This window comes from Pristiophorus japonicus, chromosome 3, assembly GCF_044704955.1.
Source record: "Pristiophorus japonicus isolate sPriJap1 chromosome 3, sPriJap1.hap1, whole genome shotgun sequence".
NCBI classification, from domain to species: Eukaryota; Metazoa; Chordata; class Chondrichthyes; family Pristiophoridae; genus Pristiophorus; species Pristiophorus japonicus.
The window spans coordinates 221,981,989-222,009,856 of NC_091979.1; the positions used below are offsets into that span (position 1 = coordinate 221,981,989).

At 56.6% G+C, this 27,868-nt stretch overlaps 1 protein-coding gene across 3 annotated transcripts in view; it reads right to left on the minus strand.

Annotated features, from left to right (window-relative positions):
• LOC139260120 (hexokinase HKDC1-like) overlaps positions 1-8,795 on the minus strand; it is a 448,074-nt gene extending 439,279 nt beyond the window's left edge. For all 3 annotated transcript variants that reach the window (XM_070876304.1, XM_070876303.1, XM_070876302.1), the window contains exon 1: positions 8,733-8,795. In XM_070876304.1, coding sequence (XP_070732405.1) covers positions 8,733-8,795 — 63 coding nt within the window. The remainder of the gene's footprint in view (positions 1-8,732) is intronic.
• Between the last annotated feature and the right edge of the window lie 19,073 nt (positions 8,796-27,868).

Consider the following 27,868-nt stretch of genomic DNA (forward strand, 5'->3'; position numbering starts at 1 on the left):
CAGACTCTCCCCAGCCACACTCCCCCAGACAGACTCTCCCCAACCATACTCCCTCAGACACACTCCCCGAGACACACTCCCCCAGACACATTCCCCCAGACAGACTCTCCCCAACCACACTTCCCCAGACACACTCCCTCAGACACACTCCCTCAGACACACTCCCCCAGGCACACTCCCCAGCGACATTTCCACAGACACACTCCACAAGACATTCCCCAGCCACAATCCCGCAGAAACACTAACCCAGACGCATACCCCAGACACACTCCCCTGCAACACTCCCCCAGACACATTCCCCCAGACACACTCCCCCAGACACATTTCCCCAGACACACTCCCCAAGACACACTTCCCCAGACACACTCCCCCAGCAACATTCCCCAGACACACACCCCAGCCACACTCCTCAGCCACACTCCCCAGGATACACGCCATCAGACACACTGCCCCAGACACACTCCTCAGCCATACTCCCCAAGATACACTCCCCAAACGCACTCCCCCAGACACCCTCCCCAAGGCACACTCCCCCAGGCACACTCCCCCAGACACTTTCCCCAGAAACACTCCCCAGACACATTGCCCCAGACACTCTCCCCCAGACACACTCACCCAGCTTCACTCACCCAGACACACTCCCCAGCAACAATTCCCCAGACACACTCACCCAGAAACACTGCCCCTGCATCACCCCCCAGACACACTCCCCCAGACACTCTCTCGCAGACACACTCCCCAAGACACACTCCGCCAGCATCACACCCCAGACACACACCATCAGACAACACCCCCAGACATACTCCCCCAGACACACTACTCCAAATACACTTCCCTAGACACACTCCCCCAGACACACTCCCCGAGACACAATTCCCCAGACACAATTCCCCAGACACACTCCCGCAGACACACTCCCCAGACATTCTCCCCCAGACATACTCCCACAGACACACTACCCCAGAAACACTCCCCAGACACACTAGCTCAGATACACATCCTGAGACACACTCCCCCAGACACACTCCCCAGCCACACTCCCCCAGACACACTCCACCAGCGTCAATCCCGCAGACACACACCCCCAGACACACTAGCCCGGACACACTTCCCGAGAAGCACTCCCCTAGACACACCCCCGCAGGCACACTCCCCAGCCACACTCCCCCAGACACACTGCCCAGACACACTTCCCAGGACACACTCCCCCAGCGTCACTCTGCCTGACGCATTCCCCCAGACACACTCCCCCTGACATACTCCCCCAGACACACTCCCCCCCGACACACACCCCCAGACACACTCCCCCAGACAAACTAGCCCGGACACACTAGCCCGGACACACTTCCCGAGAAGCACTCCCCTATACACACCCTCGCAGGCACACTCCCCAGCCACACTCCTCCAGACACAATCCCCCAGACACACTCCCCCTGGCGTCTCTCCCCCAGACATACTCCCCAGCCACACTCCCTGAGACACAGTCCCCAGCCACACTCTCCCAGACACACTCCCCAGACACACTCCCCCAGACACACTCCTCTAGACATACTCCCCCAGACACACTAGCCCGGACACACTTCCCGAGAAGCACTCCCCTAGACACACCTCCGCAGACACACTCCCCAGGACACACACCCCCAGCGTCACTCCCCAAGGCACACTCCCCCAGAGACACTCCCCCAGAGACACTCCCCAGACACACTCCCCCAAACACACTAACCAAAGAATTCCCACACACATTCCCCCAGAAACACTCCCCCAGACACACTCCCCCAGACAAACTACCAAGCCACACTCCCCCAGACACACTCCCCCGGCGTCACTTTCATGGACACACTCCCGCAGAGATAACTCCCCAGGCACACTCCCACAGACACACTCCCCAGCCACACTCCCCCAGACACACTACCCAGACACACTTCCCAGGACACACTCCCCCAGCGTCACTCCGCCTGATGCATTCCCCCAGACACACTCCCCCAAACACACTCCCCCAGACGTACTCTCCCAGCCAGACTCCCCAGACACACGCCCCAGGACACACATCCCCAGCGTCACTCCCCAAGGCACACTCCCCCAAACACACTAACCCAGTCACACCACCCAAAGAATCCCCAAACACATTCCCCCAGAAACACTCCCCCAGACACACTCCCCCAGACAAACTACCAAGCCACACTCCCCCAGACACACTACCCCAGCGTCACTTTCGTGGACACACTCCCGCAGAGATAACTCCCTAGACACACTCCCCAGCCACACTCCCACAGACACACTCCCCCAGGAAACACTCCCCACACACACTCCCACAGACACACTCTCCCAGACACACTACTCCAGACACACTTCCCCAGACACACTTCCCCAGATGCATTTCCCCAGACACACTCCCCCAGACACACTCCCCTAGACATACTCCCCAGCCACATTCACCACCCGCACTCCCCCAGGGACACTCCCCAGCCACACTTCCCCAGACACACTTCCCCAGACACACTCCCCCAGACACACTACCCCAGTCACACCGCTCAGACAATTCCCACAGACACACTCCCACAAACACAATCCGCCAGATACACTACCCAGGCACACTGTCCCAGACACCCTCACCCAGACATACACTCTATAATGGGGAACAAAGAAATGGCAGACCAATTGAACAAATATTTCGGTTCTGTCTTCACAAAGGAAGACACAAATAACCTTTTGAATGTACTAGGGGATAGTGGGTCGAGTGAGAAGGAGGAACTGAAGGATATCCTTATAAAGTGGGAAATTGTGTTGGGGAAATTGATGGGATTGAAGGCCGCTAAATCCCCGGGGCCTGATTGTCTGCATCCCAGAGTACGTAAGGAAGTTGCCCTAGAAATAGTGGATGCATTGGTGATCATTTTCCAACATTCTATCGACTCTGGATCAGTCCCTATGGACTGGAGGGTAGCTGATGTAATACCACTTTTTAAAAAAGGAGGGAGAGAGAAAATGGGTAATTATAGACCGGCTAGCCTGACATCAGTAGTGGGGAAAATGTTGGAATCAATCATTAAGGATGAAATAGCAACGCATTTGTAAAGCAGTGACAGGATCAGTCCAAGTCAGCATGGATTTATGAAAGAGAAATCATGCTTGACCAATCTTCTGGAATTTTTTGAAGATGTCACTAGCAGAGTGGACAAGGGAGAACCAGTGGATGTGGTTTACTTGGACTTTCAAAAGGCTTTTGACAAGGTCTCGCACAAGAGATTGGTGTGCAAAATCAAAGCGCATGATATTGGGGGTAATGTACTGGCATGGATAGAGAACTGGTTGGCAGACAGGAAGCAGAGAGTCGGGATAAACGGGTCCTTTTCAGAATGGCAGGCAGTGACTAGTGGGGTGCCGCAGGGCTCAGTGCTGGGACCCCAGCTCTTTACAATATACATTAATGATTTAGATGAAGGAATTGAGTGTAATATCTCCAAGTTGGCAGATGACACTAAACTGGGTGGCAGTGTGAGCTGTGAGGGGGACGCGAGGAGGCTGCAGGGTAACTTGGACAGGTTAGGTGAGTGGGCAAATGCATGGCAGATGCAGTATAATGTGAATAAATGTGAGGTTATCCATTTTGGGGGCAAAAACACGAAGGCAGAATATTATCTGAATGGTGGCAGATTAGGAAAAGGGGAGGTGCAACGAGACTTGGGTGTCATGGTTCATAAGTCATTGAAGGTTGGCATGCAGGTACAGCAGGCGGTGAAGAAGGCACAATGGTATTTGGCCTTCATAACAAGGGGATTTGACTATAGGAGCAGGGAGGTCTTACTGCAGTTGTATAAGGCTTTAGTGAGATCCCACCTGGAATATTGTGTTCAGTTTTGGTCTCGTCTGAGGAAGGACGTTCTTACTATTGAGGGAGTGCAGCGAAGGTTCACCAGACTAATTCCAGGGATGGCTGGACTGTCATATGAGGAGAGACTGGATCAACTGGGCCTTTATTCACTGGAGTTTAGAAGGATGAGAGGGGATCTCATAGAAACGTATAAGATTCTGACGGGACTGGACAGGTTAGATGCGGGAAAAATGTTCCCGATGTTGGGGAAGTCCAGAACCAGGGGGCATAGTCTTAGGATAAGGGGTAAGTCATTTAGGACTGAGCTGAGGAGAAACTTCTTCACTCAGAGAGTTGTTAATCTGTGGAATTCCCTGCCGCAGAGAGTTGTTGATGCCAATTCATTGGATATATTCAAGAGGGAGTTCGATAAGGCCCTTACGGCTAAGGGGATCAAGGAGTATGGAGGGAAAGGGGTACTGAGGGAATGTTCAGCCATGATCTTATTGAATGGCGGTGCAGGCCCGAAGGGCCGAATGGCCTAATCCTGCACCTATTTTCTATGTTTCTATGTTTCTTCTCCTACTGGCATCACTCCCCCAGACACACTCCCCAGACACACTGCTTCAGACAGTCTCCCCAGACATTTCTGTCGGACACACACCCCCAGCATCACTCCCCCAGACACACTCCATTTTCACCACTCTCCCCAGCCACACTCCACCAGACACACTCCCCCAGACACACACCCAAAGACTCCCCACAGACACTCCCCCGAACACACTTCCCGAAACACACTCCCCCAGACACACTCACCCAGACACACTCATCAGCCGCACTCCCATAGACACAGTCCCCCAGACACACTCCCCCCGGCGTCACTCCCCCAGACACACAACCCCAGACACACTTTCCCAAACACACTCCCCCAGGCGTCACTCCCGCAGACCCACTTCCACAGACACACTCCCCCAGACACACTCCCCAGCCACACTCCACCAAATACATTCCGCCAGACACACTCACCAGCCACATTCCCCCAGCCACACTCCCCCAGACACACGGCCCCAGACACATGGCCCCAGACACACTCCCCCAGCGTCACTCCCCCAGACACACTCCACCTTCTCCACTCTCCCCAGCCACACTCCCACAGCCACACTCGCCCAGACACATTCCCGCAGAAACACTCCTTAGACACACTCCCTATGAAACACTCCCACAGCCACACTCGCCCAGACACATTCCCGCAGAAACACTCCTTAGACACACTCCCTATGAAACACTCCCCAGACACACTCCCTCAGAAACACTCCACCAGACACACTCCTCCAGATGCACTCCCCCAGACACACTCTCCCAGCCACACTCTCCCCCAGACACACTCTCCCAGCCACACTTTCCCCAAGACACACTCCCCCAGACACACTCCCCAGCCACATTCCCCACCCACACTCCCCCAGACAAACTCCCCAGCGTCACTCCCCCAGACACACTCCTGCTTAAACACTCTCCCAGACACACTTCCCTCGACACACGCCTCCAGAAGCACTCCCCCAGACACACTCTCCCAGCCACACTCCCCAGACACTCTCCTCCAGACACACTCCCCAGCCACATTCCCCACCCGCACTCCCCCTGACAAACTCCCCAGCGTCACTCCCCCAGACACACTCCCGCAGAAACACTCGCCCAGACACTCTCCCCCAGACACACTCCCCAGCCACACTTTCCCAGGTTCACGCCCCAGGCATACTCCCCCAGACACATTCCCCCAGACACATTCCCCAGAAACATTCCCCCAGAAACACTCATAGAAACATAGAAACATAGAAATAGGTGCAGGAGTAGGCCATTCGGCCCCTCGAGTCTGCACCACCATTCAATAAGATCATGGCTGTTCATTCCCTCAGTACCCCTTTCGTGCTTTCTCTCCATATCCCTTGATCCCTTTAGCCGTAAGGGCCATATCTAACTCCCTCTTGAATATACACACCCCCATACACAGTCCCCCAGACACACTCCCGAGACACACTACTCAGGATGCACTCCACCAGCGTCTCTCCGGTTGTCACTCTTGCCCAGTTACATTCCCCCAGACACACTCCAACTTTTCCACTCTCCCCAGCCACACTGCCACAGACACACTCCCCCAGCATCACTCCCTCAGACACACTCTACCTTCACCTCTCTCCCCAACCACACTCCACCAGACACACTTCCCCAGACACACTCACCCAGACACACATCAGCCGCACTCGCCAGGCACACTCCGCCAGACGCAGTCCCCCAGACGCAGTCCCCCCGGCGTCACTCTCCCCAACACACACTCCCCCAGACACACTCCCCCAGACATACTACCCCAGACACAATCCCTCAGACACACTCCCCAGACATATGCCCCAGCCACACTCCCCCCAGCATCACTCCCCCAGACACACTACCCCAGTCACACTTTTGCCAACACACTCCTCCAGACACACTCCCCCCAGCGTCACTCCCACAGACACACTCCCCCCAGCGTCACTCCCCCAGACACACTACCCCAGTCACACTTTTGCCAACACACTCCTCCAGCCACACTCCCCCCAGCGTCACTCCCACAGACACACTCCCACAGACACACTCCCCCCAGCGTCACTCCCCCAGACACACTACCCCAGTCACACTTTTGCCAACACACTCCTCCAGACACACTCCCCCCAGCGTCACTCCCACAGACACACTCCCACAGACACACTCCCACAGACACACGTCCCCAGACACACTCACCAGCCACATTCCCCCAGACACACTCCCCCTTCTCCACTGTCCACAGACACACTCCCCCAGACACATTCCCCCAGACACACTCCCGAAACACGCTTCCCCAGAAACATTGCCCAGACACACTCCCCCAGACACACTCCCCACCCACACTCTCCCAGACACACTCCCCCAGACACACTCCCCACCCACACTCCCCCACCCACACTCCCCCAGCCACACTCCCCCAGACACACTCCCCACCCACACTCTCCCAGACACACTCCCTACCCACACTCTCCCAGACACACTCCCCCAGACACACTCCCCCAGACACACTCCCCCAGACACACTCCCCACCCACACTCCCCAGCCACATTCCCCACCCACACTCTCCCAGACACACTCCCCCAGGCACATTCCCCACCCACACTCCCCTAGACACACTCCCCAGACACATTCCCCAGATACACTCCCCCAGAGACACGCCCCCAGACACACTTCGCCAGCCACATTCTCCACCCACACTGTCCCAGACACACTCCCCAGACACTCGCCCCCAGACACTCTCCCCCAGACACTCTCCCCCAGACACACTCCCCCACCCACACTCTCAAAGACACACTACCTCAGACCCACTCCCCCAGACCCCCTCCACCAGCGTCACGCCCTGAGCCACACTTCCCCAGACACATTCCCCCAGACACGTTCCCCTGACACACACCCCCCGCACACACTCCCCAGACACATTCCCCCAGACTCACTCCCTCAGAACCCACTCCCCAGACACACTCCCCCAGACACACTCCCCCAGATTCACGCCCTCAAACACACTCCCCCAGACACACGCCCTCTGACACACTCCCCAGACGCACTCCCCCAGACACATTCCCCCAGACACACTCCCCCAGACGCACTCCACAGATACACTCCCCCAGACACATGCCGCCAGACTCACTTCCCCAGACACACTCACCCACACACTCTCCCCAGACACACTTCCCAAACACGCTTCCCCAGACACACTTCCTCAAACACACTCCCCCAGACACACACGCACCAAGGCACACTCCCCAGACACACTCACCAAACACGCTTCCCCAGACACACTTCCTCAGACACCCTCCCCCAGGCGCACTCCCCCAGACACACCCCCCAGGCACACTATCCCAGTTACCTTCAGGATGTGGGGACACATGTACTGCTCCTCAATTCCTGTTCGGGCACAGGCTGCATATTGGGAAAGTTAAGATCTGCATTTGTCGAGATGGTACAAATACAGATGGAAGGTTTACCCCTCTCTCCTTTTTTGAATAGAGCTGTCCACCTCCAATCCTCCGGCACAACTTCCAGATCCAAGGATTTCTGAAAGATGGTAGTCAGGGCCTCTGTTATTTCCTTCCTAGCATCCTTCAGTATTCTGGATGTATGTTTGCCAGTGTTTTCAGCCCGCCATCTCATCTCCCCTCCCCCCTCCCCCCCCCGCCAGCTCTCCCCCCATCCTGCCATCTCTTCTTCACTCCTCCATCTATTCTCCCCCCCGCTAACTCTTCTCCCACACCCACCATTTCTTCTTTCCCCCCCTCCCCACCATCTCTTCTCGCCCACTCCCCGCCATTTCTTCTTTCCCCCTCCCCACTGCCATTTCTTCTCTCTGTGCCCCCGTCATCTCTTCTCCCCCCACCCCTGCAATCTCTTCTCCCCGCCAGCATTTCTTCTCCTCCACCCCCCACCCCCCCCCAACCATTTTTTCTCTCCCCTCCGCCATCTCTAATCACCCCCGCCACCTCCCCCCCGCCCCACCATCTCTTCTCTCCGTTCCCTCCCCCCCACCAACTCTTCTCTCCAGCCCCGGCCATCACTTCTCCCCCCTCCCTCCCCACCTCCCTGGAAACATTGGGGCCCCAGCGTCTGTAAATTCACAATCCCACCGGGGCAAGCTGTAAAACTGAATTCAATATATCTGGTTCTTTGTGCCCAGCGCCAGGAAAATGACTGTGAAATCTGGTAGATGTAAAAACCAACCCATTGGCAAATGTCCTTCAGGAAAATGGAAGCTACCACTCTGCCCTCTCACCCGCTGAGCCACAATGCACTCTGAAGTAGCTCATCTTCTCTGGGTAACAGCCTTCCCAGTGTCACCCACATCCCCGCGGCTCCTTCAGCTTGCACTTACCTTATTGATCTGTTGTTCTTTCAGTTTTGTGAAATAAAAAGCCAAAATATGTACTGCAAACATTTTGTAAGTGTTTCAGAGTCCCGGGTTCTGAGAAAGGAAAAGTGAAGGGCTTTCAGAATGCCAATCAATCTCACTCAGGCAATTTGACAGGAATCTGCGATTGCACCTAATACCGAGATTCACGGACCCTGCAAACTTGCTGGATTCCTGGCGAATCTTGGTTAGCTGCTTCTGCTCACTTCGCTCAATGAAACCCTCCACCCTCAGTTGAAAAGCTGCAGTGGACAAACTGTGGCTCTTGTTCAAATCTAGGTCAAGTGGGGGGACAGAGAGGTTCAGAAAACACTTCTGTGTCCCTGTTCCTACACCTCAAGCCATACGTATTCCCGTGTCTGAGAATCCGCACCCTGAGTACAGAGCAGCCGTTAACTACCAGGGGCTGCATTTCATTGCTTTGTGACACACTAAACCCAATATTTGCTCGGGCCTGTGAAGAGAGAAGGAGGATATTTCCCGACAGGGTTCCTGGACATCCTGCAGAAGTTAACTGCAGAAATCTTTGACATTTTTTCCGTAGATTTCCCACCCATAACCAGCCTGATTGACACCCTGATCCTGTCGGGATGGAAAGAAGCCAGGGAGTGCATGCAGGTCAGTCCATGATTGCGGGGGGGCAGAGATTGCGGGGAGCAGGGGGTGGGCGAAGATTGCAGTGGGTGGGGAGGGTAGAGATGGTGAGGGTGAGGGGGGGGGGGCGGAGATTGCAGGGGTGTGGGACAGAGATTACGTGGGGGGGGGGGGGGGGACGGAGATTGCGGAGGGCGGGGGAGATTGCGGGGGGCGGAGATTGCGGGTGTAAAGTCCTGACCCTGCAGTACAGACTTACACGAGGCACATGCTGAAGTCAAGGTCACTCATGACCTGTACCTTTATTTCATAGGTCTGGAATGCCACACTTGCCTGAGACCTGCCTTTATCTGTGGAACAGGTATGCAGTGTCTCCTGCAAGTGCACCCCTGGTGGTAAAGTATGCTTGTGGTTACAGGTCATATCTAGTTACAGTCATGTATAGCATGGTAAGATACAGTTATATACAGTAGTGTGAGATACATGACATCACCCTCCCCCAAGGTCTTATTGTCTTTATAGATTCAGTCTCTCAAGTGGTCTACGCTCTCGCGTGGAGCGTCTTAGTTGTGGTTCAGTTGTTTGCCTTGTTGCCTGTTTTGCTTTCGGTGCGATTGCTGGTATCTCACCTGGGCTGTCTATTTCGTTCAGTATGATTGCTGGTATCTCGCCTGGGCTGTCTGTTGAGACTGCCCTTTCCTCAGGTTGTTCCCTCTGTCTGTCCACCAGGTGTGGTGTGAGTTCCACATTGTAGTCTGTCTCTGGTTCTGCAGTATTGTTGGTGAATCTACTTTTTACTTGGTCTACATGCCTCCGGCAGGTTTGGCCATTGTCCATTTGTACAACCAGTAGCCTGTTTCCTTCCTTGCCTGTTACTGTTCCTGCAAGCCATTTGGGACCCCTGCCATAGTTTAGCACAAACACTTTGTCCCCTATCTCATTCCACCTCCCCCTCGAATTTTGGTCATGGTACTCAGTTAGCTTCCGGCGCTTTGCCTCAACAATTTCATGCATGTCTGGGAGGATTAACGAGAGCCTAGTCTTTAAGGTCCGTTTCATCAATAGTTGCGCGGGGGGAACCCCAGTCAACGAATGCGGACGAGATCTGTATGCCAGCAGCAGTCATGACAGGTGGCTCTGCAGCGTGGGACCTTGGACTTTAAGCATGCCTTGTTTAATGATTTGCACTGCTCGCTCTGCCTGGCCATTGGAGGCCGGCTTGAACGGTGCCGTCTTAACGTGATTTATGCCGTGGTCAACTATAAAATCTTGGAATTCTGCGCTGGTGAAGCACGGACCATTATCACTGACCAATATGTCAGGAATTCCGTGCGTTGCAAACATGGTTCTAAGGCTCTCCACAGTGGTGGAGGTGGTGCTCGAGTTTAAAATGATGCATTCGATCCATTTTGAAAATGCATTGACGACTACGAGGAACATTTTGCCCATGAATGGGCCCTCATAGTCTAGGTGCACCCGCGACCATGGTTTGGTGGGCCAGGGCCAGGGGCTCAGGGGGGCCTCCCTGGGGGCATTGCTGAGTTGGGCACAAATGGTGCACCATCAGACACAGAGCTCCAAGTCCACGTCAATGCCAGGCCACCAGACGTGGGATCTGGCTATGGCCTTCATGAGAACGATCCCCGGGTGCTCGCGGTGGAGCTCCCGGACAAATGCCTCTCTGCCTCGTAAAAGCATGACTACTCGGCTGCCCCACATCAGGCAGTCTGCCTGTAGTGACAGTTCATGCATGCACCTATGGAAAGGTTTGATCTCCTCGGGGCAGGCATCGCGAGCCTCTGCCCAGTCACCAGTTAAAACATATCTTTTGACTAAGGATAACGTGGGGTCACTGGTCGTCCAGGTTCTGATTTGGCGAGCCGTCATGGGTGAACCTGTGGACTCAAAGGCATTGATTGCCATGACAATCACACAGTCCTGTTCGTCGGACCCTTCCATGGTCGCCGGGGTAGCCTGCTAAGCACGTTGGCACAGTTGTCTGTGCCTGGTCTGTGCCTTATTGTGCAGTCGTAAGACGCCAGCATGAGTGCCCACCGTTGAATGCGCGCCGAGGCGTTGGCGTTTATTGCCTTGCTCTCGGATAACAGGGAAGTGAGGGGTTTGTGGTCAGTTTCTAATGCGAACTTGGCCCCGAAAAGGTATTGGTGCATATTTTTGACACCATACACGCACGCGAGCGCCTCCTTCTCCACCAAACCGTACCCACGCTCCGCCCGTGAAAGTGACCTGGAGGCATAAGCAATGGGTTGTAATTTACCTGCACCATTGACATGCTGTAAAATGCACCCGACCCTGTACGCTGACGCATCACATGTAAGAACTAGCTTTTTATCTGGGTCAAAAAAAGTCAAAACACTGTTGGAACATAGAAGGTTGCGTGCCTTATTGAAGGCGCGTTCTTGGGCATCCCCCCAAAACCAATCGCACCCCTTTCTGAGTAGCACGTGGAGAGGCTCCAGCAGCGTGCTTAAGTTCTGCAGAAAGTTCCCAAAGTAATTGAGTAGCCCGAGAAAGGCACGCAGTTCCGAGACATTCCGGGGCCTGGGTGCCAGACGAATTGCTTCAGTTTTGGATTCTGTTGGGCGGATTCCATCAGCGGCAATCCTTCCGCCCAAAAATTAAACCTCGGGCGTGAGAAACAGACACTTGGATTTCTTAACTCTTAAGCCTACCTGATCCAATTAACTTAGTACTCCCTCCAAATTGCGGAGATGGGAGTCAGTGTCCCTGCCAGTGATGAGTATGTCATCTTGAAACACAACCGTCCCCGGGATGGACTTGAGCAGACTCTCCATGTTGCGCTGGAATATAGCAGCTGCTGACCTGATGCCGAATGGGCACCGATTGTACATGAAAAGGCCTCGATGTGTGTTGATGGTGGTGAGTAGCTTGGATTCTTCGGTCAGTTCTTGCGTCATATACGCAGATGTGAGATCTAGTTTCGAGAAAAGTTTTCCTCCAGCCAATGTGGCAAATAGATCCTCCACTCTGGGCAGCGGGTACTGGTCCTGTAGGGAGACTCTGTTTATGGTCGAATTGTAATCCCCACAGATTCGTAAGGATCCATCAGGCTTCTTGACGGAGACGATGGGACTTGCCCAGTCGCTAAATTCCACAGGTGAGATAATGCCTTCCCGCAGAAGCCGGTCCAGTTCAATCTTTTCCCTCATCACATAAGGCACAGCTCTAGCCTTGTGATGGACCGGTCCAGCATCCTGTGTGATGTAGATTTTAACTTTAGCCCCTTTGAAGGTGCCCATACTTGGCTGAAAGAGATGTTCAAATCGACTTAGAACTGTTGAGCAGGAGGTCCGTTCCTCTGACGACATGGCGTGAACATCATCCCATTTCCAATTTAGTTTTGCCAGTCAGCTTCTCCCCAACAGTGCTGGGAGATCTCCGGGGACAATCCACAGGGGAAGTCGGTTCATCGTCCCTTTGTGTGTGACTGAGAGCATGGCGCTGCCAAGGACTGGGACGATTTCTTTGATATAGGTCCTTAGTTTGGTGTCGACCCTTGTGAGTTTTGGTCTGTTGCTTTTGTGCGGCCACAGCTGTTCAAATTGTTGGACGCTCACGAGAGATTGACTCGCTCCCGTGTCCAGTTCCATGTTGACGGGTATCCCGTTGAGTTGGACCCTCATCATTATTGGAGGCGTCTTGTTGTAAGAACAGTGGACATTGATCGTGTTGACCCGCTGTACCTCGGTGTCCTGAGCACTGCCCCCACCGTCTTCTCGTCTGCTTTCCGACCCTTCCAATTCGTATACCAGCCGAGCTGCTGTTTTTCTGCACATGCGAGCCAGATGCCCTGTATAGTTGCAGTTTCTGCAAACAGCATGCTGAAATCGACACCTCCTTGTTGAGTGCCTTCCCCCACATCTCCAGCACAGACCGCTTCCATTGTTTCCGAAGGATGAGCTGCGTCTGGCTGATCTCACTTGAGCTTCTCTCAGTTTGTAGTTGATTGCTCGCATTGTGGGTTGATGAGGTGTAAACGGCCGTTCATGTGGCACTTGATGGCTTCTGGCACCACTGTCTGCTGTTGAGGGCCTGCTCTCCTGCCTTTGTCTGTGTGTGGGGGTAGCAGCTTGTTTCACGCTGTGAACCCCTTGTTCCGATGTTTCATTAGTTGTTATACCCGCAGTATAGATCAACCTCGTTTCTTCTTCTCCTGCCAAGAATGTCTGTGCGACCAGTGCTGCTGCCTCTAGGGTCAAGTTCTTGGTCTCTATGAGCTTTCGGAATATGCCTGCGTGGCCTATTCTTCAATAAAAAAGTCTCTCAGTACTTCTCTCCTTAGTTCATCAGAGAACTCACATAAATTGGCCAGCCTCCGAAGTTCCGCCACAAAGTCGGGTATGCTCTGGCCCACACAGCGTCTGTAGTTGTAGAACCTGTGTCTGGCCATGTGTAGGCTGCTTGCTGGCTTCAGGTGGTCTCTCACCAGTGTGCTCAACTGTACAAACGACTTGCTTGCTGGTTTCTCAGTTGCCAGCAGGTCCTTCATTAAGGCATATGTTTTCGAGCCACAGCTGGTGAAGAGATGGGCTCTTCTCTTGTCTGCCTTATCGTCGCCCAACCAGTCTTTGGTTACAAAGCTTTGCTGGAGCCTTTCTATAAAGTCCTTCCAAATATCTCCAGCATTGTATTTCTCATCTGAGCCGTTGGTAGCCATTCTGTGGATTCTGTGATCCCGTAACTCGTCGCCATTGTAAAGTCCTGCCCCTGCAGTACAGACTTACACGAGGCACATGCTAAAGTCAAGGTAACTCAGGACCTGCACCTTTATTACACAGCTCTGGAATGCCTCACTTGCCTGAGACCTGCCTTTATATACCTGTGTGGGACAGGTGTGCAGTGTCTCCTGCAAGTGCACCCCTGGTGGTAAGGTATGCTTGTGGTTACAGGTCACATCTAGTTACAGTCATGTATAGCATGGTAAGATACAGTTATATACAGTGGTATGAGATACATGACAGCGCAGGGCAGGAGGGGGGGGAGATTGCGGGGTGGGGGACGGAGATTGCGGGTGGGCCGGAGATTGTGGGGGGGGTGCGTAGATTGCGGCGGGGGCAGAGGTTGCGGGGGGTGCAGAAATTGCGGTGGGGGCACAGAGATTGCAGGGGGGACGGAGATTGCGGGGGGGTGGAGATTGCAGGGGGGGGCGCGGAGATTGTGGGGGGGGCGCGGAGATTGCGGAGGGGCACGGAGATTGCGGGGGGACGCGGAGATTGCGTAGGGGGGGCGGAGATTGCGGGAGCGCAGAGATTGTGGGAGGGAGTGGAGATTGTGGGGGTGGAGATTGCGGGGTAGGGCGGAGATTGTGGGGGGGGTGAGGGGTGGAGGTTGCAGGGGTTGGGAGGGAGTCGGAGAGTGCGAGGGAGTTCGGGGGAATCGGGGAGCGCGGTGTTGCGGGCGTCGGTGAACGTGGGGGGTTGAGGGGGGTTGAGGGGGAGTCAGAGAGCGCGATGTTGGGGCAGTCGGAGATGGTGGAGGAGAGACAGAGATCGCGGCGGGGGGAGGAGTTGGAGATCGCGGGGGGGGTGTGGCGGTGATCACGGTGGATATGGGCGGGGAGTTGGACACCGTGTGGGGGGTTGGAAATAGCGGGGTCCGGGGGGGGAAGGGAATCAGAGAGTGTAGGGGGGCTGTGGGGTGGGAGGGCCGGAGACTGCACGGGGTGGGGGGAGTCGGAAATCGCGGGGAGAGTCCGTCAGAGATCGTGGGGGGGTGGTTTTGGAGATTGTGATGGTGTGGGGGGGCGGGAGTTGGAGAGCACGGGGGGAGTCGGAGAACCTGGGTTGTGGGGGGAGAGCGCGTGGAGCGGGGGGGAGTCGGAGAGTGTGCGGGGGGGTGTCAGAGAGTGCGGGGGTGGGGGGGAGAGGGCAGGGGTTCGGGGAGGAGTCGGAGAACGCAGGGAGCGGGTAATGGGGGGAGTCGCAGGCTCCATGTTGAGGGAATCGGAGATCATGGAATGATGGGGGAGTCGGAAAGCCTGGGAGGTGGGCGGGTGTTGGAGATTGCGGTGTTTGGTGAGTCGGAGATTGCGGGAGGGTGGTGCAGGATTCGGAGATCGCGGGGGGCTCCGGGGGATCATGGGGAGGTGGTGGGGGAAGTCGGAGATTGTGGAAGGGTGGGGAGTGGGGGAGAGTGAGATCACGGGGGAGTCGGAGATTGCGGGGTGGGGGGAGTCGGAGATATTGGGGGGGGCCTTTGGAGACCGTGGGCAGGCTGGGGGTGGCGTTGGAGATCACGGGGAGCAGGGGGAGGGGTAGTTCGGACGTTGCAGGGGGTTGGGGTGAGTCAGGGAATGCGGGGGGGCGGGGAGGAGTCAGAGGTCACAGGGGGGTCGGGGGGTACATGATTGCGGGGTGGTGGGTGGGGAATCGGATATTGCGGCGGGGTGTGGGTTCAGGGATCACAGGGTGTCAGGGGCCGGAGATCACGGGGGGGGTCGGAGATCGTGGGGGTGTTGGGGTCGGAGATCGCGGGGGGAGTTGGAGATCGCGGGGGTGTCGGGGGTCGGAAATCACGGGGGGGTCGGAGATCGCAGGGGTGTCAGGGGTCAGAGATCACGGGGGGGGTCGGAGAGCGCAGGGGTGTCGGGGGTCGGAGATTGCAGAGGGAGTCAGAGATGGCAGGGGTGTCGGGGGTCAGAGATCGCGGGGGAGTCAGAGATGGCGGGGGTGTCGGGGGTCCGAGATCACGGGGGAGTCAGAGATCGCAGGGGTGTCGGGGGTCGGAGATCACGGGGGAGTCAGAGATCGCAGGGGTGTCGGGGGTCGGAGATCGCGGGGGAGTCGGAGATCGCAGGGGTGTCGGGGGTCCGAGATCGCGGGGGTGTCGGGGGTCGGAGATCGCGTGGGAGTCAGAGATCGCGGGGGTGTCGGGGGTTGGAGATCGCAGGGGTGTCGGGGGTCCGAGATCGCGGGGGTGTCGGGGGTCGGAGATCGCGTGGGAGTCAGAGATCGCGGGGGTGTCGGGGGTTGGAGATCGCGGGGGAGTCGGAGATCGCGAGGGTGTCGGGGGTTGGAGATCGCGGGGGTGTCGGGGGTCGGAGATCGCGGGGGAGACGGAGATCGCGGGGGTGTCGGGGGTCGGAGATCGCGGGGGAGTCGGAGATCGCAGGGGTGTTGGGGGTCGGAGATCGCGGGGGAGACGGAGATCGCAGGGGTGTCGGGGGTCGGAGATCGCGGGGGAGTTGGAGATCGCAGGGGTGTTGGGGGCGGAGATCGCGGGGGAGACGGAGATCGCAGGGGTGTCGGGGGTCGTAGATCGCGGGGGTGTCGGGGGTCGGAGATCGCGGGGGAGTCGGAGATCGCAGGGGTGTTGGGGGTCGGAGATCGCGGGGGAGTTGGAGATCGCAGGGGTGTTGGGGGTCAGAGATCGCGGGGGTGTCGGAGGTCGGAGATCGCGGGGGTGTCGGCGGTCGGAGATCGGGGGGAGTCGGAGATCGCAGGGGTGTCGGGGGTCGGAGATCACGGGGGAGTCGGAGATCGCAGGGGATGGGAGGAATCGGACATTGCAGGGGTGTCGGGGGTCGGAGATCGCGGGGGTGTCGGGGGTCGGAGATCGGGGGGGAGTCGGAGATCGCAGGGGTGTCGGGGTCGGAGATCGCGGGGGAGTCGGAGATCGTAGGGGTGTCAGGGGTCGGAGATCGCGGGGGTGTCAGAGGTCGGAGATCGGGGGGGAGTCGGAGATCGCAGGGGTGTCGGGGGTCGGAGATCGCGGGGGTGTCAGAGGTCGGAGATCGGGGGGGAGTCGGAGATCGCAGGGGTGTCGGGGTCGGAGATCGCGGGGGTGTCAGGGGTCGGAGATCGCGGGGGGAGTCGGAGATCGCAGGGGATGGGAGGAATCGGACATTGCAGGGGTGTTGGGGGTTGGAGATCGCGGGGGGAGCCCATCAGAGATCGTGGGCAGGTTTGCATTGGAGATCGCGAGGGGTGTGAGGTGTCGGAGAACGTGGGTGGGTAGGGGGTATTCAGAGATTGCGGTGTTGGTGGAGTCGGAAATTGTGGGGGAGTGGGGGGAGTCGGAGATCGCCCTGGGGCCGTGATCGCAGGGAGGTGGTGTGGAGTCGGACATCGCGGGTGTTGGGGGGGAGAAGGCGGGGGGCTGGGGGGGAGTCGGAGAGCTGGGGGTGAGGGAGGCGTCAGACATTGGGGGTGGTGTCGGAGATCGTGGGGTAGTGGGAGTAGAGCACGAGGAGTGGCGGGGGAGTCAGAGAGCGCTGGGGGGAGTGAGGGGGGGGCAAAGAGCGGGGGGAGTCGGAGAGTGTGGGGGATGGGGGGTGTCAGACATCGTGGCACGTGGGGGATGGGAGGTGGTGGTGTTGGGGGACTTGGAGCTCGCGGAACACTGGGGGGACTCGCAGATCGCGTTGATGTGGAGGGGATTTGGAGATCGTGGTGTTTGGGGAGTCGCAGACAGCGGAATTGGGGGGGTCGGAGATCACGGGGCGGAGGCGGGAGGTCGGAGATTGCGGGGGGTTGGGGGTGGGGGGATCGGTGATCACACGGTGGAGGGGGGAGGTCAGAGATCACGGGGTGGAGGGGGGAGGATGGAGATCGCGGGGTGGAGGTGGGAGGAGATCGCGGGGCGGAGGGGGAGGAGATCGCGGGGCGGAGGGGGGAGGTCAGGGATCGCGGGACGGAGAGAGGAGGTCGGAGATCGCGGGGCGGAGGGAGGAGGTCGGGGATCGCGGGGCGGAAGGGGGAGATCAGAGATCGCGTGGTGGAGGGGGGAGGTCGGAGATCACGGGGCAGGCGTGGAGGTCAGAGATCGCGGGGTGAGGGAGGGGAGTCAGAGCTCACATGGTGTGGCGGGGGTGGGGTTGGAGAGCGAGTGGGAGTGGGGGGGAGTCGGAGATCGCGGGGGTTTGTAAGATGTTGCCTATTCATCTATTAACAGATAGAAGTTAGAATTAAGAAGCTCATTTTACACGTTTTTAATTAATGAATAACCTTTAAGTTTGTAACTTCCTTTATATGCATTGATTGTATGTAAAACTCACTTATAAATGATAGAAAATGGCTGTTTAACATAAAATGGGTTTTAAACTGGCAAAGACTGAGAAGCAAAGCATCATGGTAAATTGATCCATTATTACGTTAACCATTTTTGTAACTGCTGATACAGCTTCATTTAGAACTAGAATGATCAAGGCCAAAACTATTAATCAATGAGATAAAGGAATGCAGCATGTACCATTTCTTATCATAATTTTGTAAAGCCAAGCTCAGTAATGAATTCAGTGTGACATGGTCTGTATAATTGTTCTCAGAGAAGTGATTCCTGCCACAGAGAGGGAGGGGAGGTAGAGATGACATAGAAGGTGAAAGGCAGTATATCTTGAAAATGTTTAGGTGGGGTGGAAGGTACGAAGATTAACGGGACTGCCTAGGTGATGGAACGTACCCTTTTCAAGATTTCAAAGTTTGGACATTGAAAACATGAGATATACAAGGCTAGTTTGCTTGCCACGTTGGCACAAAAAGGGTATAAAGAAAGCAACTCTTCTATTCAGAAGGCAGTGTGAATCAAGACAACAGGAAGAAAGAATCTTCAGAAGGAAAAGAGGATAAGGAGTCAGCACCCCAGTCGCTCGAGAGAACACTGTCGGGAATCAGGCTGTGCCTATCATTTGTTATGTATTACTTTTTGTAACAAAAATCTCTCTTGTTTTTACTCAATATACCTGTATTAAAAGCATTTGTTATAATCTAAACAAGAGTCTCCTAGTTTGAATTAAATATAAACCCTGAGAATAGTTGAATTGCTATAATTAGCAGAGCGGCAAAAAGCTGCTAAGTAAGTAAAAACTACAGGTGGGGGGAGTCGGAGATTGTGGAGAGGTGGGGAGTGGGGCGAGATTGACATCATGGGGGGGGTCGGCGATCGCGGGGAGGTGGGAGAGTCGTAGATCACGGAACGTTGGGGGGGAGTCAGAGATCGCGGAGGGGGTGGGGGGGAAGTCAGAGATCGCGGAGGGGGTGGGGGGGGAGTCAGAGATCGCGGAGGGGGTGGGGGGGAAGTCAGAGATCACGGAACGGTGGGGGGGAGTTAGAGATCGCGGAGGGGGTGGGGGGGAGTCAGAGATCGCGGAGGGGGTGGGGGGGGAGTCAGAGATCGCGGAGGGGGTGGGGGGGGAGTCAGAGATCATGGAGGGAGTGGGGGGGAGTCAGAGATCACGGAACGGTGGGGGGGAGTCAGAGATCGCGGAGGGGGTGGGGGGGAGTCAGAGATCATGGAGGGAGTGGGGGGGAGTCAGAGATCACGGAACGGTGGGGGGGAGTCAGAGATCGCGGAGGGGGTGGGGGGGGAGTCAGAGATCGCGGAGGGGGTGGGGGGGAGTCAGAGATCATGGAGGGAGTGGGGGGGAGTCAGGGATCGCGGAGGGGGTGGGGGGGAGTCAGAGATCGCGGAACAGTGGGGGGGAGTCAGAGATCGCGGAGGGGGTGGGGGGGGAGTCAGAGATCGCGGAGGGGGTGGGGGGGGAGTTAGAGATCACGGAGGGGGTGGGGGGAGTCAGAGATCACGGAACGGTGGGGGGGAGTCAGAGATCGCGGGGAGGTGGGAGAGTCGTAGATCGCGGAACGTTGGGGGGAGTCAGAGATCGCGGAGGGGGTGGGGGGGAGTCAGAGATCGCGGAACGGTGGGGGGGAGTCAGAGATCGCGGAACGTTGGGGGGAGTCAGAGATCGCGGAGGGGGTGGGGGGGAGTCAGAGATCGCGGAACAGTGGGGGGGAGTCAGAGATCGCGGAGGGGGTGGGGGGGAGTCAGAGATCGCGGAGGGGGTGGGGGGGAGTCAGAGATCGCGGAGGGGGTGGGGGGGAGTCAGAGATCGCGGAGGGGGTGGGGGGGAGTCAGAGATCGCGGAGGGGGTGGGGGGGAGTCAGAGATCACGGAACAGTGGGGGGGAGTCAGAGATCGCGGAGGGGGTGGGGGGGAGTCAGAGATCGCGGAACAGTGGGGGGGAGTCAGAGATCGCGGAGGGGGTGGGGGGAGTTAGAGATCACGGAGGGGGTGGGGGGAGTCAGAGATCACGGAACGGTGGGGGGGAGTCAGAGATCGCGGGGAGGTGGGAGAGTCGTAGATCGCGGAACGTTGGGGGGAGTCAGAGATCGCGGAGAGGGTGGGGGGGGGAGTCAGAGATCGCGGAGGGGGTGGGGGGGGAGTCAGAGATCGCGGAATGGTGGGGGGGAGTCAGAGATCATGGAGGGAGTGGGGGGGAGTCAGAGATCGCGGAGGGGGTGGGGGGAGTCAGAGATCGCGGAATGGTGGGGGGGAGTCAGAGATCGCGGAGGGGGTGGGGGGGAGTCAGAGATCACGGAACGGTGGGGGGGAGTCAGAGATCGCGGAGGGGGTGGGGGGGAGTCAGAGATCGCGGAGGGGGTGGGGGGGAGTCAGAGATCGCGGAGGGGGTGGGGGGGAGTCAGAGATCGCGGAGGGGGTTGGGGGAGTCAGAGATCGCGGAGGGAGTGGGGTGGAGTCAGAGATCGCAGAGGGGGTGGGGGGAGTCAGAGATCGCGGAGGGGGTGGGGGGGGGAGTCAGAGATCGCGGAGGGGGTGGGGGGGAGTCAGGGATCGCGGAGGGGGTGGGGGGGAGTCAGAGATCGCGGAGGGGGTGGGGGGGAGTCAGAGATCGCAGAGGGAGTGGGGGGGAGTCAGAGATCGCGGAGGGGGTGGGGGGGAGTCAGAGATCGCGGAGGGGGTGGGGGGGAGTCAGAGATCATGGAGGGAGTGGGGGGGAGTCAGAGATCGCGGAGGGAGTGGGGGGGAGTCAGAGATCGCGGAAGGGGTGGGGGGAGTCAGAGATCGCGGAGGGAGTGGGGGGGAGTCAGAGATCGCGGAGGGGGTGGGGGGAGTCAGAGATCGCGGAGGGGGTGGGGGGGGGGAGTCAGAGATCGCGGAGGGGGTGGGGGGGAGTCAGGGATCGCGGAGGGGGTGGGGGGGAGTCAGAGATCGCGGAGGGGGTGGGGGGGAGTCAGAGATCGCGGAGGGAGTGGGGGGGAGTCAGAGATCGCGGAGGGGGTGGGGGGGAGTCAGAGATCGCGGAGGGGGTGGGGGGGAGTCAGAGATCGCGGAGGGGGTGGGGGGGAGTCAGAGATCGCGGAGGGGGTGGGGGGGAGTCAGAGATCGCGGAGGGAGTGGGGGGGAGTCAGAGATCATGGAGGGAGTGGAGGGGAGTCAGAGATCGCGGAGGGGGTGGGGGGGAGTCAGAGATCGCGGAGGGGGTGGGGGGGAGTCAGAGATCACGGAACAGTGGGGGTGAGTCAGAGATCGCGGAGGGGGTGGGGGGGAGTCAGAGATCGCGGAACAGTGGGGGGGAGTCAGAGATCGCGGAGGGGGTGGGGGGAGTTAGAGATCACGGAGGGGGTGGGGGGAGTCAGAGATCACGGAACGGTGGGGGGGAGTCAGAGATCGCGGGGAGGTGGGAGAGTCGTAGATCGCGGAACGTTGGGGGGAGTCAGAGATCGCGGAGAGGGTGGGGGGGGGAGTCAGAGATCGCGGAGGGGGTGGGGGGGGAGTCAGAGATCGCGGAATGGTGGGGGGGAGTCAGAGATCATGGAGGGAGTGGGGGGGAGTCAGAGATCGCGGAGGGGGTGGGGGGAGTCAGAGATCGCGGAATGGTGGGGGGGAGTCAGAGATCGCGGAGGGGGTGGGGGGGAGTCAGAGATCACGGAACGGTGGGGGGGAGTCAGAGATCGCGGAGGGGGTGGGGGGGAGTCAGAGATCGCGGAGGGGGTGGGGGGGAGTCAGAGATCGCGGAGGGGGTGGGGGGAGTCAGAGATCGCGGAGGGAGTGGGGTGGAGTCAGAGATCGCGGAGGGGGTGGGGGGAGTCAGAGATCGCGGAGGGGGTGGGGGGGGGAGTCAGAGATCGCGGAGGGGGTGGGGGGGAGTCAGGGATCGCGGAGGGGGTGGGGGGGAGTCAGAGATCGCGGAGGGGGTGGGGGGGAGTCAGAGATCGCAGAGGGAGTGGGGGGGAGTCAGAGATCGCGGAGGGGGTGGGGGGGAGTCAGAGATCGCGGAGGGGGTGGGGGGGAGTCAGAGATCATGGAGGGAGTGGGGGGGAGTCAGAGATCGCGGAGGGAGTGGGGGGGAGTCAGAGATCGCGGAAGGGGTGGGGGGAGTCAGAGATCGCGGAGGGAGTGGGGGGGAGTCAGAGATCGCGGAGGGGGTGGGGGGAGTCAGAGATCGCGGAGGGGGTGGGGGGGGGGAGTCAGAGATCGCGGAGGGGGTGGGGGGGAGTCAGGGATCGCGGAGGGGGTGGGGGGGAGTCAGAGATCGCGGAGGGAGTGGGGGGGAGTCAGAGATCGCGGAGGGGGTGGGGGGGAGTCAGAGATCGCGGAGGGGGTGGGGGGGAGTCAGAGATCGCGGAGGGGGTGGGGGGGGAGTCAGAGATCATGGAGGGAGTGGGGGGGAGTCAGAGATCGCGGAGGGGGTGGGGGGGAGTCAGAGATCGCGGAGGGGGTGGAGGGGGAGTCAGAGATCGCGGAGGGGGTGGGGGGGGAGTCAGAGATCGCGGAGGGGGTGGGAGGGAGTCAGAGATCGCGGAGGGGGTGGGGGGGGAGTTGGAGATCGCGGGGGGTTGGAGATCGTGGGGGGTAGACGGAGATCATGGGGGATCGGAGATCTTTTAAAGGGAAGGGCCAATGCCGGGATGAATGAGCTTTCATGCTGTCTGTATTGGGCCACAGCACCTGCACCATGTCCCTCGCAGCCTAAGGCATGCTAAGAGAGTGCAGGGCTGAGCAGTCGCGGGGGCAAAAGAATCAGGAGGCACCAGAATGGGGAGATAAATAAATTTTGCCCTATCTGTCCACCACTGCCTTTAAATATCGCTCCGCCAGCGGTCAGCCAAGGTGACAACGCATCCTGCAGTTGGCGTTGTTGACACCTAGCGATGCTGCAGTGTGGGAGCGAATTTTACATCCGGGGCGGTAACAGGGCATTGCACACGGGGTGACGTCATGATCTCCAGAGCGCTCGTGCAAACCGCCAGGGAAGTTCCCGGGTGTCAGTGATTTCACTGGACCCAGTCAGTAACCCCTTCGCGACCCGTTACCACTCCTGCAGGTGTTCATGGGAGGCGCAAAGCAGGCCAATTTCTCCCCCATTGTGTCCTGTGGGTGAGGGTAGGTGATGAGCCTGGAGCCCTTAAATGAACTCGCTGTTCATTTTTACATCTGACGGATTTTCTGGCATCTCTCTGACCAGAAACTCCCACTCACGTACGGTGGGGATATTGATTGCAACATCTTCAATTTTAGCTTGATCTCCTGAGCAAGGACTGGCACCCAGAGTCAACAGGGTCCTTCTTCACATAGGCACGTTGTGACCCGATGACATAGTTGAGACCCAACTGTAATTTTAACTCAGGCCTGAGCGGAGAAGTCACCTGGAGTGAAAATAGGTGTCATTGAGGGAACCGGGATGGGATTTGAACACAATAAGGATATCAGGAAAAGGCAGGGCATTTAGTCAATGTATCTACAGCTTAGGAGGAACGAGAGAGGAAAGCTCAGAGGAGCACTTACCACAGTCACACTGACACAGGAAAGGTTGCTACAAATGGAGAGTTTGCGGCTTGAAGATAGGAGAAGGGTGGTCTGTGGGTGACAAGTATCAAGCCCTGGCGTGTGAGTGAGCTGCTGAAAGAGCTGTCCCAGATATGCAAACAGTATTCAAGTCTTCAATGGGCTTTAAGAACATAGAAACAGGAGTACGCCATTCAGCCCCTCAAGCCTGTTCTGCCATTCAATGAGATCGTGGCTGATCTGCAACATAACTCCATATCCCTTTGGCCTTTGGCCCATATCCCATAATATCTTTGGTTAACAAAAATCTATCAATCTCTGATTTAAAATTAACAATTGATCTAGCACCAACTGCATTACTACCCTTTTTGTGTAGAAATATTTCCTGAAAGGTCTAGCTCTACTGTTTAGGCTACATCCCCTAGTCCTGTACTCTGTGTGGTGAAGGTACTCACACAGTGCTTATAGGGAGGGAGTTCCAGGATTTTTGACCCAGCGACAATGAAGAAACAGTGATATACTTCCAAGTCAGGATGGTGTGTGACTTGGAGGGGAACTTGGAGGTGATGGTGTTCCCATGCGCCTGCTGCCTTTGTCCTAGGAGGACAGACGTACCAACATTAGCGTCCTCGACAAGACCAACATCCCCAGCATTGAAGCACTGACCACATTTGATCAGCTCCGCTGGGCAGGCCACATCATCCGCATGCCAGACATCAGACTCCCAAAGCGAGCGCTCTACTCGGAACTCGTTCACGGCAAACGAGCCAAAAGTGGGCAGAGGAAATGTTACAAGGACACCCTCAAAGTCTCCCTGATAAAGTGCAACATCCCCACTGACACCTGGGAATCCCTGGCCAAAGACCGCCCTAAGTGGAGGAAGTGCATCTGGGAGGGCGTTGAGCACCTCAAGTCTCATCGCTGAGAGCATGCAGAGATCAAGCGCAGGCAGTGGAAAGAGCGGCGGCAAATCTGTCCCACCCTCCCTTACCCTCAACGACTATCTGTCCCACCTGTGACAGGGACTGTGGCTCTCGTATTGGACTGTTCAGCCACCTAAGGACTCATTTTAAGAGTGGAAGCAAGTCTTCCTCGATTCCGAGGGACTGCCTATGATGATCTAGGTGGTTGAGGTTGCGGATTTGGGAGCTGCTGCCGAAGAAGCCTTGGCGAGTTGCTGCAGTGCATCTTGTAGATGGTACACACTGCAGCCACGGTACGCCAGTGGTGGAGGAAGTGAATGTTTAAGGCGGTGGATGAGCTGCCAATCAAGCGGCTGCTTTGTCCTGGATGGTGTCGAGTTTCTTCCTCCTCTCAACTTGCTTTCTCACCCATCTTTGTATCATCAGCAAACTTGGCTACATTACACTCAGTCCCTAATATAGATTGTAAATAGTTGAGGACCCAGCACTGATCCCTGCGGCACCCCACTAGTCACTGTTTGCCAGCCGGAAAATTACCCATTTATCCTGACTCTCTGTTTTCTGTAAGTTAGCCAATCCTCTATCCATGCTAATATATTATCCCCAACTATGTGAGCTTTTATTTTGTGTAGCAACCTCTTATGTGGCACCTTATCGAATGCCTCCTGGAAATCCAAATACACCACATCCATTGGCTCCCCCTTATCCACCCTGCTCATTACATCCTCAAAGAATTGCAGCAAATTTGTCAAACCTGGTTTCCCTTTCATAAATCCATGCTGACTCTGCTTGATTGAATCATGCTTTTCCAAATGTCCCGCTACTGCTTCCTTAATAATGGACTCCAGCATTTCCCCAATGACAGATGTTAGGCTAACTGGTCTATAGTTTCCTGCTTTTCGTCTGCCTCCTTTTTTAAATAGGGACGTTACATTTGTGGTTTTCCAATCTGCTGGGACCGCCCCAGAATCCAGGGAATTTTGGTAAATTATGCATCCACTACCTCTGCAGCCACTTCTCTTAAGACTCTCGGATGTAAGGCATCAGGTCCAGAGGTCTTGTCCGCCTTTAGTTCCATTATTTTACCGAGTACTACTTCATTAGTGATAGTGATTGTATTAAGTTCCTCCCTCCCTATAGCCCCTTGATTATCCACTATGGCAATGTTTTTAATGTCTTCTACCGTGAGAGAGGGAAGGAGGGAAGGAAGGAGGGAAAGAGGGAAGAAAGAAGGGAAGGAAGGAAGGAAGGAAGGAAGGAGGGAAGGAGTCTCAGGAGGAGGCCGATATGGATCATCCACTCGTCCCTTCTGGCTGAAGATGGTTGCAGACGCTTCAGCCTTGTCTTTTGCACTGACTTGCTGGGCTCCACCATCATTGAGGATGGGTATATTCATGGAGTCTCCTCCTTCCGTTAGTTGTTTAATGGTCAACCATCATTCAACACTGGATGTGGCACGACTGCAGAGCTTTGATCTGATCCGTTGATTGTGGGATCGCTTAGCTCTATCCAGAGCATGCTGCTTCCGCTGCTTAGCATGCATGTGTTGCAGCTTCCCCAGGTTGGCATCTCATTTTTAGGTATGCTTGATGCTGCTAATGGCGTGCTCTTCTACACTCCTCATTGAACCAAGTTTGGTTTCCTGGCTTGATGACAATGGTAGAGTGTGGGATATGGAGGGCCATGAGGTTACAGATTATAGTGAAATACAATTCTGCTGCTGCTGATGGCCCACAGCGCCTCTTGAAGCGCCTCTTGAAAACTTGGCTACATTACACTAGATCTGTTAGATCTGTTCTGAAGCTATCCCATTTAGCACGGTGGTAGTGCTACACAACACAACAGGCGGCTCACCACCATCTTCTCAAGGCAAATAGGGGTGGACAATAAATGCCAGCAAAAAGAGTGAGGGGAAGACTAGTTTTGAGCTGCTAGTTGTATTCTGAATCTATCCCATTTAGTATGGTGGTTGTGCCACACAACACGATGGCGGGTGTTCTCAGTGTGAAGACGGGACTTCATCTCCACAATGACTGCGGTGCTCGCTGCTACCAATGCTGTCATGGACAGATGTATCTGTGACAGGTAGATTAGTGAGGACGAGGTCAAGTAGGTTTTTCCCTCGTGTTGGTTCTCTCACCACCTGCTGCAGGCCCAGTCTGGCAGCTATGTCCTTCAGGACTCGGCCAGCTCGGTCAGTAGTGGTGCTGCTGAGCCACTCTTGGTGATGGGCATTGAAGTCCCCCACCCAGAGTATATTCTGTGCCCTTGCTACCCTCTGTGCTTCTTCCAAGTGTTGTTCCATGTGGAGGAGTACTGATTCATCAGCTGAGGGAGGGCAGTAGGTGGTAATCAGCAGGAGGTTTTCTTGCCCATGCTTGACCTGAAGCCATGAGGCTTCATGGGATCCAGCGTCAATGTTGAGGACTCCCAGGGCCACTCGCTCCCAACTGTCTACCATGGTGCCACCACCCCTGGTGGGTCTGTCCTGCCGGTGGGACAGGAGATATCCAGGGATGGTGATGGAGGAGTCTTGGGCATTGGTTGAAAGGTATGATTCTGTGAGTATGACTGTGTCAGTCTGTTGCTTGACTAGTCTGTGGACAGCTCTCCTAATTTTGGCACAAGTCCCCAGATGTTAGTGAGAAGGACTTTGTCAGGTCAACTGGGCTAGGTGTATCTTTTTTTGTGTCCGAATCCGATGCCTAAATGCCGGGTAGTCAGTCCAGTTTTATTCTTATTATGCTTTGTCGTAGCAGTTGGTACAACTGAGTGGTTTGCTAGGCCAGGAATTTGTATCTCAGCGGGTGTGTCCCTTTACCCGTTTGGGGTAATATCTAGTGCTTTCCTGTTAGCGGAAGGAGCAGGGACAGTGCAAAAGTCACTTACAGTCACTGTACAAAGGTGAAGGACACAAGCAAGCAGCTGGTTATTAAAACAGTGTTGGGAAAGTGAGATTTCAGTGTTAGGCCATTAATACAACCTTCAACAGCACTTTCATACTTCCAACTCTCCAGC